The sequence below is a fragment of the Wasmannia auropunctata genome, unplaced genomic scaffold (assembly GCF_000956235.1).
Source record: "Wasmannia auropunctata unplaced genomic scaffold, wasmannia.A_1.0 LD336116.1, whole genome shotgun sequence".
Lineage (NCBI taxonomy): Eukaryota > Metazoa > Arthropoda > Insecta > Hymenoptera > Formicidae > Wasmannia > Wasmannia auropunctata.
This window is the reverse complement of record NW_012026774.1, coordinates 1,600,672-1,620,289: the sequence shown is the minus strand read 5'-3', so window position 1 is coordinate 1,620,289 and position 19,618 is coordinate 1,600,672. Positions and strand designations below refer to the sequence as shown.

At 49.3% G+C, this 19,618-nt stretch overlaps 2 protein-coding genes across 2 annotated transcripts in view; one reads left to right on the top strand and one right to left on the bottom strand.

Annotated features, from left to right (window-relative positions):
* The first annotated feature begins 6,198 nt into the window (after positions 1-6,198).
* LOC105459781 (LIM/homeobox protein Awh-like) lies at positions 6,199-15,358 on the top strand. The gene is made up of 4 exons (XM_011706081.1): positions 6,199-6,503; positions 9,372-9,697; positions 13,968-14,422; positions 14,516-15,358. The coding sequence occupies exons 1-4, from the start codon at positions 6,498-6,500 to the stop codon at positions 14,722-14,724; spliced, it is 996 nt and encodes a 331-aa protein (XP_011704383.1). The 5' UTR covers positions 6,199-6,497; the 3' UTR covers positions 14,725-15,358.
* Positions 15,359-16,293: 935 nt separating this feature from the next.
* LOC105448330 (LIM/homeobox protein Awh-like) overlaps positions 16,294-19,618 on the bottom strand; it is a 5,737-nt gene continuing 2,412 nt past the window's right edge. Inside the window, exons 3-6 of the mRNA XM_011686842.1 lie at positions 18,464-18,681; positions 17,883-18,131; positions 17,597-17,767; positions 16,294-17,438 (exon numbers count right to left, since the gene is read on the bottom strand). Coding sequence (XP_011685144.1) covers positions 17,371-17,438; positions 17,597-17,767; positions 17,883-18,131; positions 18,464-18,681 — 706 coding nt within the window. The 3' untranslated portion in view covers positions 16,294-17,370. The remainder of the gene's footprint in view (positions 17,439-17,596; positions 17,768-17,882; positions 18,132-18,463; positions 18,682-19,618) is intronic.

Genomic DNA, 19,618 nt, shown 5'->3' with positions numbered 1-19,618 from the left:
AATGACTCAATAAGGAGACCACGGTGTTTAGGGGTCGATATATTTCAGTTATAAATATGTTTTATTTTTCCTTTCAACATCTTCTCTCTAATCTCTCTTTCTCTTTCACACTAACTTCCAAAAGTTGCCTCACATGTATCACATCTTATACGTGCTCTCCATTATTTATTTGTATATTTATTTTGTATTGCTGTGTTCTCAAATTTTTTCCTCATAATATTATTTTATTTTCTTTATTTTTTGATTCTTTTACAGAGCTTGCCCTAGACATTAAACGTTTTCTCATTCTCTCTCTCTTTTTATTTTCCTATTATGCACTTGCTTTTGACTTTGTTGTACGAAAAAAAAGGATTTCGGCGGCGATGCATCTCACGGCGTCAACAACGATGTGTAAGACCCTGTCGACGCGAGAGGCGGAAGTAGGATCGCGGCGGACCATGTTCGCTGATTTGAAAGGAATAATCGGATTACAGCTCAGTACCATCGCGTGCGCGCGGGGTGCGGTTCATTGTTGAACGTTGACTCGAGAGGGATGAAATCCACGTGTAGCTACGATGTAGCGGCGCGTTTCTCGGTGAGACGTCGTCGAGCCCTTCTTGCCCCTTCCTCCCTTTCTCTCTCTCTCAAATCCTGTGTTCACTCAACAATCGAGAGATCCGGGCGATGTGGGACCAAATGAATTTTATTCCGGGGCTTCGAACGCCGGCACGTGGCCTCACAGCCTATTACGTAATATAATATCGATCCCGCACGCTTCTGTCTGCGGTGTGTCCTGCGATCTTTGCCGTCCCGTTGGAATCGTCAGTGACTTCGGCCTTACAGATCGAGCCGGGCGATCCCACGCGAACACGTCGACTGTGATCTTATCGATGATCATCCGCGATGAGGGCCAACGATACGATTACAACGCGCGCCCGAGGCGCGCGCGGTATTTTCGACCTCCTTTACGATCCACGGGATCCGAGCTGTCCGCGATATCCGGACGAGTTTCTACTCTTCGATGCGCCGTGCGAAAAAAAAGCTTGCGTCCTACGTCTTCATTATATCGCGAACGGGCGAATAGAAATTGTTTTCCTGTACCTGCAGCATGACTCGATTTTCAGAGCTAGCGGTCCCACGATGGAAACTGACAATCGACAATCGACGAAAGACGATTTTATCGGCGTCGCATCTCTCGCGTCGCTAATTATCGCGAATATTATCGGCGTATTAACACACGCGAGCCGCGCCGCGCCGCACCGCGCCGAGCCGAGCCGAGCCGACTTCGTATCGCGCTGAATCATCGGAGGCGGCTTTATTAGGCCCCGATGCACCTGCGAGCGAGGCGGAAGCGATGCGGTTCCCATGAAGAAATCCCGCCACCCGTAGGAAACACCGTCCACGTACGTGTACACGGGGCCCCGAGAAGAGAGAACGGGGATTTAACTGTGCGGGGTGAGAGAGTGAGAGAGAGAGAGAGAGAAATTCACAGGGACGAAGAGAAGAAACGCGCGTTCTCCGTGTTTGTCTGACGGCTAAGCGCGTTAGTCTTAATCCGTTCGTCCTCGCTATTTTTTCGGTATCCCCCGTGCGCTAGACTAACAAAACGGTCCGACGTAATCACATGTAACGTCGGTCGATCGTCCCTCTGGGGGAAGGAAGGCAGCGTGAGCCGAATGTCGCGCTTAGAATGTCGAACCTAACCCACGGCATAATTCCCACTCGATGATGAAACGACCTGTGGTGCTATTACAGGTGAGCGGGATTCGTCGGCATGCGCTACCAAAACTCACCCGTTATTGTTCCGCGGTCTTTCTCGCGTCGACCGTCCTCGAGGAATCAAAGGAATAGCAATCGTCCTCGTAGCGCGATCTCGTAACTCGATCTTATAGAACCATATCGGAAGCAACGAATATAAAAATATTCCGCGCCGCATGGATTTACAATCGATCGAATTTAATCCTCTATACAACGGTATATATGTAGCTTTGAAGTCGCATATTCATGTACAATAATGTTTTTTTAATTATGTAATTTTCTTCAAACCAAAATTTTGAGTTATAAAGTTTGTGTTAATATTAATTTTCAATTGATTCTGCGCCAACTAATAGACGCCAGAGACGCTGTGTTCCGACGATTTCGATAACATTCAAAGATAATTTCGTGAGCCGATAATTTCAGAAATCGATCTTCTCGCACCTGTGCAATCATCGGAATGTTCTGCCGGTTAATATTTGACCGCCTTCGTTGGCAGAAGTGTGTCTCGGCCTGCACAATGCGCACACATTCCGCCTTTTCGTGTGTAAGTAAATATGCTATTTATCGGCTCTCGCAATTTTTAACTCGATCGAACGCATGATATATAAGGCCGCCTTTAATTGCGCATCGTTCAATCTGCTCCGTTACTGTTTCTCGACGATAAAGAATCTGTGTTTTTACACTAGATTTCCGTTACGGCTCAAATTGAAATCCTCTTGAAGTACGCATCTTCGCACGAGAATCGCTTTTCGAGATTTTACGACCTGCAAGAATGAACTAAATTTCCTTTTGTTCTTGCCAACGTTTCTTCCGCGAAATATGCTCGCGATGAATATTTATACGTAAAAAAGTTTCTTGTTTCATTAAAGAAATGGCATACATTGCGAGAGAAAGATAAATAGATGACAGACAGAGATAGAGACAGAGGGGTGGGAGGAAAGGGAATGCGGGAGTTCGTAGGGCGAGAGCTGGTTTTCGTAAGGTTGAGCACAGTTTTGGCGATAACGAGCGGATTTGCAATCACGACTATATTGTGCAGGATCCTGCTGTTAGCTAACTTCAAGAGGGATGAAACACAGGCGCTCTGAGATCACAGGGCAGGAGGCTGAATGTAGGATGCGAAGGAGAGGATGAGAGAGAGAGAGAGAGAGAGCGTCGTTTCGCGTCGCGCCGGCTCTCCGTTACCGTCGCAATCGCTCGCGTCTGCTACGCGAAAGGCACAAACTGAGAATTTCAAATCTCCGGCGAACTTGTCGTAGAATTATTTTCTTCTTATTTGTACTTTTGAAGTTTAATTTGTGATAAAATAAACACACGTGCGCGCGTGCCTTCCAATCACTCGCGACTCTTCCGAGATCCACTGTTCGCGCTGCGATAATATCCGATAATTCTTTCTTCTTTTTTTTTTGATAAAAAATCAACAAATCGAAGGATTCGCAAATTAAAAAAAGCACGACAAATCTGACAGCTGATATTTTCGAGGATACTCCGAAGCTTCTTTTACATATGTAGACTCATGCTCAACAGCGAAATGTTCAAAGGAGTTGAAGATCGAAGCGCATTTGTCGCAACATTTCACAACAACTACCAAGATTTATCAGGCCAAGGCCGCTGTTACAGTTTGTCCTTATCGCTTGTGCAACTGTTTCGTATATGGTCCACGTAAACGCGGAGGCGAGACAGATAGTGGCGTTCGTTAAACACTCGCGTCTTCGGTTGAGAGTCAGCGAACCGGATTTTTATAACATTCCCGCTGTTTGCACAGCAGGTGGTTAGTGGTGCGAGGCCTCGACGCGCGCTAGTCCGCTTTTTGAATTTGTATTCTGTTACGGAGAGCTCCGGGTGACAATAGAGAGTCACGGGGTCTCGTGGCACAACCCGGGCCCGAACGCGAACAGGTCCCGATGGGCGATCATTCTAATGATAATAGGATATTTTTACATAGATATTCCCACCCCTCCCCTCTCCCCTCCGGCCAGCGTGACCCAAGACTCCTCTTCAGACATTTATTAGGAAACTCCGCGAGAGCGAAAAGCTCCTTTAATTTAGCGTGAAATATGGTGACCGAGTGAGGGAGCAGTTGACAAGGATAAAAAATGCGAGGGTAGCTGTCGGGATCAAAATATTGTACGACATCGTAGCTAATAATCACGCCCATCAGTGTATTACAGTCCGCTGCGATGGTATCTGGCATGAATACTTGCACTAAAAACGTACTAATACGGATCGCTGGTATAAAAGTATACCGACGTCGGTACTCTCAAATAATCTCGCGACTGCGGCACGTTATTAATTATCCAATTTTTTTCTGGTCGATGCACGTGACCGCCTTTGGTGCGTTCCGTACGGTGACCGTCGACGGGCTCGGCCCGCTCGGCTCTCGATCGCGTCGATTAATGGGCTCGTACGGACGGCTCGTGGATGCCGGGGACCGTCGCGTTGTCGCCTTCGATTTGTTCGGCACCGCGACGGGACGGGGTGTGTGGAACCCCGCGGTTTGCGCCACGAGAGAGAGAGGAATCCTCCGAGCGCCTCGCGAAGAGGGATCTTTGTTCACAGGTTGGCTTCGCCACCGGAATAATTCGACCGCCATTTTTCTCGCTTTATGCCGGGTAAGCGTTACTAATGGCTCGTTCTCGAAGCGGCGCGGGGCGACACGAGAGACTTTGGCGCACGTAGGTAAATTTACACGGTTTTAGCGCGCTCGCTTCGAAGTTAATAAATAAAGGCACTGCGCGCGCGCGCCGACTCACGGAAATGCAAGTGCTCGTATGTGTCTTCGTGCGCCGGGCACGCAGATGTTTGCGAATATTGTGAAATGTCGCAGAAACGATCGCGATTCTTGGTACTTTGCGACAAATTTTCGATAGAATTATGTAACAATTAACGCGGTGATGCAACACGATTTGTATAATATAGTATACGACAGTTCATTGATCGTCCATCTTCTCGCCGGGGGAAGTCGAGCGTTTAAGAAGCGAGTCGTGTTTCACGGATCACCGGTCGCCCGGCAATAAAACACACGGGTGACAGAACCGAAAACCCGTTTGACAGTTTTTCACGACGCGAGAAATTCATATTCATTTTGGGCGTGGACGTGGTGAATACGCGCGCCCGCAGCCAAGCCGAACGGGAATATATATATATATATACCTATAACGCATATATCGCGTGCTGCAGTTGCGCCTGTGTGCGTGGTGACGCTAAACGCATGTAGAGAGATAGAAATTGTATAGGCGGGGAGAGGGATAGAGCACGGTGATAAAAGCCGCGCCGGTCTATTCGGGGATGATTTACGGCTCGGGCTGCGGCGCGGTGAAAATACAAACAGGTGCTCGAACTTCCTCGAAAACTCATATATTTATCCGGACGAAAGAAGAGAATCTATCTCGTATTCTCGATTAGCATAAAATTATATTAAACGTTCCTCCATTCTGTCTTGCTCGACGTGTGAAAGGGGATGAAAATGAATCGATGGAAATATTTAATTTTGTGAGAAAACGAGATGGACGCGATGTCGCCGCGGAGATTTTAGAGTACCTACAGAGCGCAGCTCGTCGTGTACGTGAAGAATATTTCGCGGTGGCTCTCGGCGAACGCAGGGTGAGCGCAGGAGCGCGTCATCACGCATCTACCCCTATATGTCGGAGCTCGGCGCGATATCGGATGTGCCTCCACGACTTCGCAAACGAAGTTTGCGCGAAGACTCGGGCTGGAGTTTGCAGCGAATCACCGCTGAAATTCCATTCGGCAGTTTGGCTGCCGACAATAAGGTACCCCAGGCTCGCGCGACGCGAGACCTATACCGTCTATCGCCGCGCCAGCGTATACACCCCGTCTACCCTGCACACGCGATACTCCCCGCGTCGCCGTCGCCGTCGCTCCGTTCACGACCATGTGCCCCGCTCTCTACCTCCAGAGAGAACCATGGGCGGGCACCATGGGCGGAGCTTATCCGACCGGCTCTCACCCCAACATCCTAGCCGTAGTCGATCCTTTCCCGTGTGCTCTGCCACCTATTATCACCACCTATCTGTCTCGCAACCCCCCTCGTTGTCCGACACGTATGTATGTAACGCGAGTTGCGTGTTGTTGTTGCATCGATGCACAACACACCTCTGATGGTCTCTCTCTCTCTCTCTCTCTCTCTCTTTCTCTGAACGAGATATCGTATCTCGATCGCTGCTTTTTGGTATCTTATATATCAGTAATAGGCAGCAGAGGTATCAACTCGTCGCAATTACGATGTCGATCATAGGACGATCATGGATCTCAAGCAATATTTCTCGCCCGGAGTACAGTCTTATGGTAGAAGGCCCGGCTGTCACAGGCAAGTGTGGGCACACGCGTGCGAGTGTGCGAGTTGTCGGACCATCCCCACGCGTTGCACTTTCATCGCCCATCCCTGCGGCCCGTCGAGCGGCGTGGTAGGGGCAGAACTGAGTATGTCAGTCTTCTCTTAGCACCGACCGGGGTAGGGTGTCGTTCGATTTCTTTGCCAGAGCCCCGCGGTTCTCGCATCTGCGTAAAACGAATGACGGATGATCGGGCCGAGCGAGCCGAGCCGCGGTACAAATCTGTGGTATAGATCGGTGGAGAATCTAGTTCGCGGACTTCGTGGTTTATGCGTAAGAGGAGGGGGTGAGAAGAGACGGCGAGATCGCGTGAGTAATACGTGAGCGGGTATTACACTGCGACAGTCGAAATGAAGAAAAGAAGAAGCGCGTAATCGTGTCTGGATTAATCGCCGCGGCGCAATTATGAAGGTACGTTCTTTCGCTTTTAAATAGTTTATATAATATAATGCGTGTGTGACGAATCTATATACATGCGAGCTGTAAAGGTGTCAAATTTTTCCTATTATTTTTCTGGCAAAATTCTTGAAAACAGGACGATTCGTAAAGGAAAACGTCATTAAATGAAAACGATTTAAATCTAAAAAGGAGTACCGTTTTACTCGTTGAATTAGCCTCTCGGTTGATTAGACAGTATCGATCTACAACGCCAAAATTGCGAGACCACAGGCAGGACACGTCCGGTAGCTCACAGATGTATCCGGTAGTCCGGCAGTCCCGAGATCCGCGCGAGACTGGGACCCGCGGGCTTCACCTCCTTCACATTTCTCACTTTGTCAGCTCATCTAACAACCACCCGCCCCGGCTCGTTGACGAATAAAAAATGGGGCCTATTATTCTTTCTCACCCGTTCGATGATTGCAGAGAGCGCGTTTTGCAAAACGAGCAACGAAAACACGAAAATGGGAACTCGTCAGTTCGCGCGTGGGAGAATATTTGACAGATCTTAATCTTTTCTTTAACGGACGGAGAGAAGGAGGAAGGGCTGCACAACACGTGACGCGAGTTATGTATTTGCATTCGTGGACGTTGAGATAATTTATGAACAGCGAATTCCTGCAGAAACGATATCCGTCAAGTTTGACTGCGCGTGTCTATTATTTTCATTTTGTCACATTAATAAGAATACTTCCCGAATTGTATACAAAAAAAGAAACCGATATATTGTCGCTTTTGCGGCGCCGTAGCCGCAAACGGACGGCTTTTAAGGAACTAAGGGCTAAGATTCCAGGCCGCTGTAAAAATTACCTGTTTGAGCGCCAGGGATATTGGGGCTCTCGGTCGAACGATCATAAATTCGGGCAGGTACGATGAAGTGTCCGACGGTTAAGCCTATTTCATCGACAGGACTCCCTGGGCGTATATTCCCCGTATATAAGACGTCCTTATTTAACGACAAACGCGGCGCCGTGCCACGTATACGTTGCTCGTTCATTAACACCCTGGAAAATTGCGCGCAACGCGCTATTCCCCTTCCCCCTCTAAGCCGCGCCATTTATTTCCGTTAATTTGTACATTGTGCACGCTCATTCACGCGTTAATTCGAACGCCTGGAATTAGCATAAATCCATCTTGATCAAACGTTAGACGTTCGTTTGAAACGTCCGTACAGGCGTACCTGTGTGTGTCTTCCGCTATTCGTATAACTCGTTTCGATAATTTTTTTTTCTTCCATCCAGTCGTCCCGCGCAACTGGAAGCGCGCTTCCCTTCGAGGGCTCTTTGCACGACACTTAAAACTCATCGCCCCGGTGTGCGACGATACTAATAAATCGAGGTATCGCGACGGCGCGCGGCGGCGGCGGCAGCGGCGGCGCGCGGTATGCAATACGGCAGCATATACGCGCGTGTTGTACGCGTATACGCAAAGGTGGTTTCCACACGCGAGAGAAGACAGAGAAAAGCCACAAGGCATAAATCACAAGTGGGAAGTTCAAGCTTCGCCTTCGGGCGAGTCATAAATCAATAGCTGTCCGGTTGTGCACATGAAATGATTACACCGGTCCCGCGTGTAGAATCGAGCGTTGGAACGTGAGTTCCAACGTCGACGACGGGGGGGGAGGGAACGAGGACGGGGGAAGCGGAAGGATCCTCGAAATTGACCGTCGCGGCCGTCAGACATCTGGGAAGTTGACGGCCGTCCCGACGTCGAGGGATTTTCGCATTTTTCCCCGTTCTTCTCACGAAAGGTTCATCAACTCTTCACCTTCCTCTATAACAGTTTGGAAGTATTTTGCTCTCGGCGTTCCACGTTTCCCGCACGTCGTCGGCGAAGGAATCGCGCGAAAGAGATCGCTCGAGGTAATTAACTCATCGCACACCTCCCGGGGCGAACAATAACCCTCGCGCACTGCTCGCGCGCGTGCCAATTAATATTATCGGGTATCACATGCGGATCTGCATACGCGCGATCCGGCGTGCGCGCGTGCCGTGACGGGGCACGGCGAAAGAAATCCGCGCGCGGTATCTGATAGACGATATCTTCGCGTTTATCTCCGGCGACGCCGGCGGATCGTACAATGAGCGCCGTCGCCGTCGGCCTGGAACATCGAACAGCGGAAGAAAAAAAAAAAGTATCGCCGAGGACGCGGATGATATTAACGATCGTTATTAATCGCCGACGTCCACGTAGCTCTAATAGCCGACTCTCGAGATAACGCGGTCTCGCATCGATGCGAGATACGATCGAGAATATACGTAACGAAGATGAAAAATTTCGCCCGATAACTCGGCGCCAGTTTTCGGGCGGCCAGTTTTCTGCGTGCAGCCGCTTCGAGATATCCGGCACAATGCCGCACCGTGGATAATTAGACCATCGCGCGCGCGCGGGCAATCCCCGCGTGGATTTGCGTATACGCGATTACGCGTCGTCGAGGCACGCGAGATCATTTATCACTCGGCGCGCCCCGGCGGCCCCCGAGAAGCGGCGGATCGTCCATTATTTCACTTTGCCGAGCATTAATCGGCAGATTCGGAGTCCCCCTATATACGGCCCCGGCGGAGTCGGATGTCTCTTAACCGCGACTCCGGGAACGACGCTCGCCCCGTATCAGCTCGCATCTTTGCGCCTTTTCGCGAACCGACTTTCTCTCCTTTCGCGATTCACATTGCGGCGAACCGCAAGCTAACGTTATCTCGTTAATTACCGCCCCAGGAAAACCTGTTTTTTTCACGCGCGACATTGGAAAAAAGCAGCTTTACGCGCGCAATTTAATTTCTTTAAAGAAACGTTATTACATCATCCGTTTATAACACACGCGACTCCACGCGATTCTTGCAGACCGAAATGGAGACGGAGTCCGAATGCGCAGACGATGTCCTGTGCCCGAAGGCCAACAACAACAATAACAATAACAACACCAGTAACAACAACATCAACAATGTCGCCGTCGCGAAGAAGAGCGGCGGCGATAACGGATACGACGCCATGGAGATGGACTGCGGCGGCTGCGGGGAGAGCGTACGCGAGCGCACCGTCCTGTGCGTAGGGGGTCGCACCTGGCACTCGAGATGCCTAAAGTGTTGCGCCTGTGCGAGGCCCCTGCACGACCAGCACTCCTGCTTCCTGCGCGGCATGCGGCTCTACTGCAGGCACGATTACGCCCTGTAAGTGCAAACACAATACATTTGCATGCCCGAATTTGCCCTCATCCCTAATTCTCTCGCCGGCCCGGTGAATCGCGCTCACGGCTACAGCGATCCGAACGCAGAATCCCCCGCGCCCGCTCAAATCAGCTATCCCGGAAATCTGTCTGTCCCGGACGCAGACGTCGCTTCGTATCTCATTCGACGGACCCGTACGTCGTTCGATCCGCGAAAGACGGGGGGGGGAGAAAAGAGTCGACCTGTCCTCCGCGTGCACGGATCCGCATTCCGCGCGTTGCTATCGCGAGTCGGGGGAGAGGAAGGGAGGAGAGGATTACCCGGACGTTATCGATGAGCCCGGCAATATCCCGCTTCGTCGAGGGCAACTTACGCGGACGCCCCGCTGACGCGATTCGAGATCGAGCCGGCCTAAAGCCCGGCTTAAGAGGACGCGACTCCGGCTACCGTGGCTACCAACCCCTCCCTGGTCCCGCGTTCGCCTAGCGGGTGGCTTGTCACACGAAAAACTCATATCCGCTCGATTTCGTTTCTCCTCAATGAAGACTCGTTCGATCGAGCGTATTATCGAGATGTTCGGTTCCGCGCCGTTGACCCGTTAAGGATCCTTTGTTCTTCGCGCGAAACACAGGCACCACAGGCTGGAGGATCGCGCGAATCGTCTTCCCTCCCTCGAGTCACGTGGGCCCCTCGTCCGCGCGTGTTGGGTATACGGATGTGGCATTTCTACATCGATAGACATCCATAAGCGCGCGTATTGGGTGTCCGAGACGCGGCGCGCTCGCGAGAGTCGCCATTGGGTGATTAATGTCTTCCAATGTAGTCTGCCTCTCTTCGTCTTCTTCTTCTTCTTCTTCCTCTTCCCCTCCTCCCCCCCTCGGACCTCACGTATAGCCGGCTATTCACGTCACCGTGCATTCGTGTATCACGCATGCTCACGCACAGCACGAGCTGCGAGTCACGTTGACGTCTCCCGACGTCTCACTGTCTCGCGTGCGTGCGCGCGCGCGGCGAACGCGGAAAAAAATAAATACCCTGTCCCGGCTCTTTCGCGAGATCCCTCTCGCTTGCGGCTTTCACGCCTCCCCGCGCCGTCATTTTTGCCCTCCCGTCTATAAGACGCGCGTAATCCGTTTATATACCTTAGACGCGTATCTTTCGTTACGCGATACTCACGAAGCGTTTCTCAAGTTCTGTTCGGGCGACAGAGAAAGAGAGGAAAAGACGAAGAGGGAAAGAGGGAGGAATGGGAGAGGGAGGGGGGGGAGGGCTCGAAAGGTCCGACGATACGAAAAATAACATGCTAGGATGGCTGCGATATAGCTGGCGGGGAAGGAATCGCCCGGCTATCATTAATTTATCAATGTCCCGAAAGCGGGTTACTTCGCGCTTCGTGATTCCGTATACCAAATATACCGGCGTACGTGTATGTGGGTGCCGAGTCACTCGAGATGGGACTGCCTAGTGTCAGTGTTCCGGAGGACTGAGGAATTCGCCTCGTAAGGCACCGAAGCCAGCTGCGATCCTCGAACCGTTCCTTCTTCCCGCCTTCATCCGAGTGCGAGCCGCCGCGCGCGGTGCTTCTTTTCTTCAGGCGAGCGAGGGAGCGGAGAAAGAGAGAAGGAGACAGAGTGGGAGAGAGCGAGAGAAAGAAATAGAGTGGTCTTTGAAATTAATAAATATTCACCCGATCCCCCGGGCCCCGCGCCCCCCCGTCCCTCGACGCCGGGGGGCCCCTCAATCCTTTCCCCGCTTTCGTCGCTTTCGTACGTTTCGATCGAAAAAAAAGAGGAACGTGATTCGTGACCCCCCGCTCGCGCGCGCTGCAAAAATCGCTCTATTAGCGATTTCCTCTCGCCACGGAGATTCCGGTTTTCTCGAATCGGCGCGGGATCAAAACGCAGAAGCGACTCCGCATCGCCCGACGCGACGCGACGCGACGCGACGTCGGCAGTCGGGACCACCTGTCGCCGTAATCGCGGCGTTATCTTTTCCACCTCGCCGGCACTTAAGGCCGCATACCTCGCGGGTGCCGAGGAACACTCGAAACGCAGCGAAAACGATCGCGCGGCGATTCTTCGAGTTGGCGAAACGTGGGACCGAATAATGCGTTATACATATATTGGAGCGATAACGTTTTTGCGATTGGCTGCATATCTTTCTCGATATCGTTCGCCCAGAGATATGTGCAAACAAGGACCGCCGCGTAAGTTATGACGAGCTGTTCGGTCTGCGCCGCTACCGAGATGCAATTAACTCGAATCGTACGATGCGGTACGTCGCCCTCGCGCGATCCTCGATCGCGGATCCGCGCATGTCGCGCCGGCGGGGTTCGATCGTGCCCTCTCTCGTACCGGGGGCGAGCGCCCAACTTAATCCCCCGTTGACTTATAGGGCCCGCCTATGTGGAAGAACAAATGAATAAATTAGGGCGGGGCCGTTTGGTAGCCGACGCGCGTGTACGGCCCTGAAGATTTATAGATACCCAATACCAGTTCTCGCGCCGCCGCCGGATACACGGGATTCCCCTCGTCGCCCTCTGCCCTCCTCGGTGTGCGTTAAGTCTTCGCGCTCCTCTGGGGTACGAAACCGTATATAGGGGGATAGACAGCGGACGCTATACCGCATTTACCTGAAGCGACACTCGCGTCGGTCGGCGACAGATCCACGATGGAAGTTCTCCTCGAGAAAACTTTTTCAATGTCGTCAAACTCGCTTCTTGCGGATATACGCGAGGAGGGTCCCTCGAGAGGGATCGTGCAGATATAGGTGTTAATTTCAAGTAATAATTGGTTGAAATAATCGGGACGCTTCTCGTTTTTAGAAGACAGAAGACGGTCAAGAGAAGGATGGATCGTAGAGCGATCGTTCGTGTGATCGGTATAAACCTAGCTTCTAGGCGTGCCCTTTGCGCGATCACCATAACCAATAATATCCTCCCTCTCCCCCTGCCCCCTCCCGAAAACATCGCGTCATGCGACGATGACTATGCAGACGCGAAGACTAATCCCTCCATGAGCTTACCATATTTTTCCATACAATAACGCCGTGGTCGATCGGTCGTTGATGCATTCTTCTACTTCTTCTTCTGCTCCGTCTCTATGCTCTCTTCCTCCTGCTCCTTCTCTTCCTTTTTCCTCTTCTCCTTTTTCTTTCCTTCTTTCCTATATGTCTGTGTCTCTTATCGATCCTTTTTCTTTTCCTCCGCTTTGCTCTCCGTCTCCTCTTCCCGTTCCCCCTTCTTTTCTCCTTTTGCGTACGCTCCCATATGATCTCCGCTGAATTTCACAGCGAATTCGGTTGGACGCACTAGCGAACACTGATGAATATTACAGTCATTTGTACACTGATCTATTTTAACAATAAATACAAAAGTAAAATGCAAATATTTCGAATTATAAAATACATACTTTGCCAAATAAAACAATAAAGAATATTGAGAATTTCGCGGAATTAACCCGTTTCTATATTTATATTAAACACAGATCTTTAAGTCACTTTGTGTATGACAGCTTGTGCAACAAATAATGCGCATTGATAGCGCACACTAGTCCGATAGAATTAATTTTCTCCGCGTTACTCTATCGTGCGCAATAATTATTTCTCCACAGCTTCCTTCGGCCTCTTTTCCCGAGTACCCTCTAGCGCTAGATCCTCTCCGCACATCTCGTCGGCACGGATTCAAAGAGACCGAGCCATTTGTATAGGGGTCGGAAGCCTCGCACAACTGAGACATCGAAATAATCTCGACGTAATCTACTCCTTGAATCGCGATACCGATCCTTAAACCGAGGAGGCTCCGATGCTCTCGTCGAGAGGACATCGAGTGGCTGAGTAGTATGTTAATGAGGACAGGACTGCCGGCCGGGTCCTCGCGCTCTCGGAGGTCTCAGATGAACCTGCCGTCAGCGGGATAAAAATAGTTTTTTCGCCTGGTGTCCGCGCAACCGAATCTGAATCTCGCGCCGCGAGAAAGAGAGAGCAATCCGCGTTTATTAGCCATTCGTGGTTCTGCGCGCCTCCTCTCCAAAAAGAGAGAGAGAGAAAGAGAGAGAGAGACTCGCGCCCGAATCGATGAATGATGAATGACGGTAAGTGAGTGATAAATGGGCGGTACACCAGTACACCGATCGGCCGAATCTGACTCCCTTTGTCATTGATTACGTCGATTAACTTTTTTAACGCTCGCGCGCGTTTGGAAAGTTGACGGCGGCCACGTTCACGCGTTGCAGCTTTCACACGGGAGAAATTCCCGCCGTTCGCGTTTTTGCAGAACATTCGGCGCGAAATGCGCGAAATGCGGGCGCAGCGTGGGCGCCGGGGATTGGGTGAGAAGGGCCAAGGACCGGGTCTACCACTTGGCCTGCTTCGCCTGCGACGCCTGTTCCCGTCAACTCTCCACGGGCGAGCAGTTCGCCCTCCTGGACGCCCGGTTGCTCTGCAAGGCCCACTATCTGGACGTGGTCGAGGGTAACAATACCTCCTCGTCGGAGGACTGCGATTCCGAGCACGGCGGCAAAGGTAGCAAGACGAAGCGAGTGAGGACGACCTTTACCGAGGAGCAGCTCGCGGTTCTGCAGGCCAACTTCCAGATGGACAGCAATCCCGACGGGCAGGACCTCGAGAGGATAGCTCAGGTGACCGGCCTCAGCAAGAGGGTCACGCAGGTTTGGTTCCAGAATTCGAGAGCGCGACAGAAGAAGCACAGCGGCAAGATCAAGACGCAGAGTAAGCATCTCCGTTGTAACGCTTTCGCGTAACGAAAGGATATCTCGAGGTATCTCTCGAGGATTCAAAACGCCTATTTTCGTGTGCTTGCAGTGCATCACTCGCCGCCGATGCACCATCACCCGGTCGACCTGTATTCCGGAGGGATCAATGTGGTCGGCGCTTATCTCGGCGGTTATCAGGTCAGCAATGCCGGTAGCGAGAGTCCAGGTAGCCCGTTAACGCCCCTCACACCTTTGACCCCGCTCACACCGACGACGCCGAATCACTTGCAGGCCCAATTCTGCCATCCCGCAGGATAATCCGGTGTAAATGTTTCCGCGAAGCCGTTGATATTGACTCTTTGCAATTTGTGCTTGTGCTTTCAGTTGCCGCAAGATCATATAATTTACAGGTACATACAAAAAGTCGTGATAAGATTTTGCAAAACCTAAAAATTATGTTCATTTCTTTCTTATTTTCTATGCGTAAAAGGATCAGGTGAGAAGATGTATTATGAGCTGATTGATACGCACTAATTCCAAATTATTACCGAATGCGAAGAATTAACAATTATACATCACATACGAAGGAATTCTTAAAGCAAATTAATTTGTGTATATATTCCGAAGAGAAGTGTAAAATAAGCGCGCGTTTATCGTTAGTACAATATGTAATGAAAGGTACAAGTTTTTCGTATTTAAAGTTAGATTAAGCTTATTTATTCTGAACGTGTAACAATTCACATTCTATTTCCGACGGTGAATAGAATCTCTTAGACGATGCGAGACGGAGGTGGGAAAATGCAACTCCAGATTGTCGCGTCCGTCTTTCGAAAAACTTCGACGTAGATATTCTTTACTCTACCTATAGTACGAAATTGTATATAGAGCGAATTGTAGTTTTTGTACATATGTCTTCTGTAGGTAAATATAAGAATATTGTGGAGAGAGAGAGAGAGAGAGAGAGAGGTGTGAAGATCATAACTTGATATCGCATACTTGTCGCTGCAATATTATAAACCGTACTGTTATTAATAAAACGCCTTTTATTGTTAACCGTCGCAATTATTATTATTAGCCTTTAATTTATTATACACTTCTCTGCTTACAGACGTTACAGACAATTAGAAGGAATGTCGCGCGGGAGATATCCGGAGGGAGATGTTCAGATTGGTCAAAAGAAAGGCCATACTTTTGTTCAACGTGTGCAATCGCATATATTTATATACGTTTAGTTTACAATATTTACATCACAGGACATATTGAATGATTTTACACGACTATCGAGATTACTACGAAAGATACTTTCATTTCAAGCATTGCTACGAGACGTGAACGGAATTCCGTCGACGGCGCGACGGCGATTACGTCTCCGATGACGTTCAGGGCACTGATTATGTAACTTATATGCGCGATTCCGATCGGGATTGCGAGTTTCTGAGTCACGAATTTCCGATCACGATTTCATCTGTTCCATGTGTTTTCAGAATTATTATAAGTCATTGTCAAAATATATAAACGGAACCAGTTTTTTCCGTGTCTTTAATTGTAAGTATCGCTAATTGTATTATAAACGTAAAATGAAAGTAGATACACTCAAGTATCTATTTTGTGTGGAACATTCAAGTTTTGAAAAAATTTCGAACGTCGTAAGCAGCGATAGGATGACAAATAACGTAAGTAAAACTATTAATATTTAATTTTTCTAATTTTATATCTATTACAATAAAAAAGTTTAAAAAATTATAATTTGTGATAATAAAACAAATAATCAAATGTCGATTTTCAATATAATTTTTATAATATTAAATAAATGACAAATTAATTTTTATCATATAATCTTGTTCAACACGTTAATAATATAATTAATTAATAATTAATTTAATATATATATTAATATCGCGCAACTTGTTGAAAATTAGCTTGTCATTATTTAATCGTCGTACAAACAATTATATATTTAAGAATAAGGCTTAAATTTTTGTTAGATTTATTAAAATAGCACGTTCAAAAAATCGCAAACTTTCCGATCATTTCGAATACAATTCGAATGTTCATAGTAAGTCGAGTGGACGAGAAACGGAATCATTCCGAACGAAATCACTTCCGAATAGATTCATAATAAATACCCTACATATCCGCTTCTTTTTTTACGCCTATATTCGCTTCATTAAAGCGATCCTCTTCTGGTTGCATCGATTCGAAAGGAAGAGAGAGAATGGAGAGACGAAGGAGAAAGAACAAGTACAAAATCATCACACACAACCGAGAAAGAGGTAGGCAGACAGATCGATTCAAAATTGCAGACACAAAGTTACACACGCATACGCACACACGCACACATGTACACACATACACACACGCAGGCACGCTCACATCACACATCGCACACACATACATACACGCATGTATCTTTTCGCGTGTAACGCGGAACAATACTGGTTCCAGTATAAGTTTAACACCGAGAGCGCGAGATATATGTTGCGAGCGTTAACTCGAAAAGTGCGTCATTGAAGAGCGACGAGCAAATTTTCACTTTTCTTGAGGATAGAGATATGCGAATCAAGGTGTTTCGATGCCGAATCGAATTGAGTTTCATTTCTTTGTTCGAATCCGAAGTGACGAAATTTTATCCGAATCGTTGAAACAATTAATTTTTAATTAACAACATAATTATTGTGTTAGGTTGAATATTTTAATATGTAGATGATAAAAGAGAATTTCTATCTGCGTTTAATTTACTAACGGGAAATATGATTTTATAAGATTCTGTCAATATATGTGATTCGTATTCGAATCTCTTGATTCGATTTGATTCGTATTCGAATAATTTGCACATCTCTATTTGAGAATAAATAAAATTATAGCATTGAGCGATGCTTCCCCGAGAGGCGTGGTATCTCCCTCTGCCATTTAACGCTTTTTAAAGCAACGCCGTGTATTTACAATGTAATCGAAATTTCGCCATTAAACCTCGTTCGGCATAGACAGCAGCATCGAGTCTTGCGAGAGCTCGTCCATCGACTGCTCCGACCCTGAGAACAGAGTTAATAGAATCGCGATTACACGTCTACACGATCCGTTCTCTAATTGATCATCGAATTTCCCCGATCTGGAGCCTTCGATTATACATAGTGACGATCTTTCACGCGAAGCTCTCCGACACGCCGCGATGTTGCGAATGATCTCTTACCGTGATTGTGATAAATGGAGCCCGTCGGACTCTTGCACGTGGCCGGGCTGAGCTGCGGTTGCTGTTGCTGCTGATGCTGTTGCTGATGTTGAAACGAGTACGTCAGATGCAGGTTGATGTGACGGCCGAAATCGTTGGGCGACGCAGTGGAGTTCGGTGGCGATTGGTGCACTGCAAAAATTCATCATCCCTTCGGTGCTGATAATTTCCATTGTTATCTGTCGATTGCACATAATCGCGACGACGCCTCGAGGAAATATGGAGGGGCGTTCGCGATGTCTCTTACCGTGCTGGCCCTTCATCTTGCCCGTGTGAAGATGCTTCTTCTGCCTCGCCCTCGAATTTTGGAACCACACCTGCGTCACCCTCTTGCTGAGTCCGGTTACGTGCGCTATCCTCTCGAGGTCCTGGCCGTCGGGATTGCTGTCCAATTGAAAATTCGCCTGGAGAACGGAGAGCTGTTCCTCGGTGAAGGTGGTCCTAACTCTCTTCGCCTTGTTGCCGCCCTTGTGACCACTCTCGGAGTCACCGCCTTCTGCGAAAGTACCAATTAGCCGTACCTACCTTCCACCCTGTTACGCGATCCTGTTGCTCGTTCGGTGCGCGTTTTATACAGTATAAAAAGGATCACGAACAGTATACTTCTAAATGATCATCAAGGTAATTTAACTCCCTATTACAGTAATTATTTGAAGAAATGATGTAACGCTATAAAGTACAAATTTACCTACTTTTACTTTATTCGCACGTAAAGACTTTGTATCCTACATGCTCTTGAAATCTCACATATCATACGAGTTTTCAAAATACTTTTTATGTCGACAGATTCTCGGCGCGGGCAATGACACGTTCGCGCGACATTCTCACCATCGGAGGAGGTGTTGTTGCCCTCGACGACGTCGAGATAGTGCGCCTTGCAGAGCAATCGGGCGTCCAGGAGGGCGAATTGCTCGCCGGTCGACAGCTGACGCGAGCAGGCGTCGCATGCGAAGCAGGCCAGATGATAAACCCTTTCCCTGGCCCTTCTCACCCAATCCCCGGCGCCCACGCTGCGCCCGCATTTCGCGCACTTTGCACCGAAAGTTCTGCAAAAACACGAGAGGCGCGGTATAACTCGCGCTCGTGTTATAACTGCGTAAACTGCCGCGGACACGTCTATATATATTTATAAGCGTAAGTACTTATCGTGGCGCGTCTCGGATTTATTTTGCGATATACATTACAACGACAGCCAATAATAGCCGACTCGCTCGACACTCGATCGAACGAGTATATACATACATACGAGGGGTGCAATGATAACCGCTCGAATATATCTCGGCGGACGGCCGAAGGAGAAGAAGAAAGCGAAGGCCGACGCGAAGGTAGCTCGAGAGAAGAGGAAGAAAAGAGACTTAGAGAAGAGATATTCGTGTCCGAGGAGCGAGTGGTCTCCATCGGCGCGTGTTTCGCGGCCGTTTATTTCTTCGGCTCCTCGCTCTTCTCGTTCCTGCCTCCTCCCGCCTCCCGCGAGCATCTTGGAAGGATCTTGCGAGAGGAGAACGCGCGACGCGAGATATCGCCTCTCTCCCTCCCCCCCCCCCGAGAGATATATACACACCTTCGCGCCTTCCGCGGTCAATACCCGCGCGTACCGGGCGCGCCGCGCCGGTAATCCGAGGCTCTTGCGTTTTAATTAACCCCGGTTGTGCGCGCGCGAGAAAGCGATCGGAGAATTATACAATAGCCTCCCGTGCATTAATTAGTCGGAATTATACAGGTTGGCGGTCGTACACCTCGTCGAGATCCTCGCGGCGGTGCCGGTCGCGCCGCGATCTCTTATAATAAAGTGTATCGCATGCTCGCATGTAAATCTCGCCGGGATCGATTTTAAATAATACCACGCAGCGCCGGGTAAATGCGCGCGTTCGCGCGATAGGATCCCCGGCTGCTATACCCCGGACGGCCGTAAACGGTAGCCGTGTACCACGGCCATGGACACACGAGCGAGCACGACGACCGGATGAATGGACGAGGGGGAGG

What these genes read in the sequence shown, in the direction of transcription:
- LOC105459781 (XM_011706081.1), top strand. An exon ending in TGCAGGCACGATTACGCCCT is followed by an intron (nt 9,698 to 13,967) that starts GTAAGTGCAAAC and finishes GCGTTTTTGCAG; the next exon opens with AACATTCGGCGCGAAATGCG. An exon ending in CGGCAAGATCAAGACGCAGA is followed by an intron (nt 14,423 to 14,515) that starts GTAAGCATCTCC and finishes GTGTGCTTGCAG; the next exon opens with TGCATCACTCGCCGCCGATG.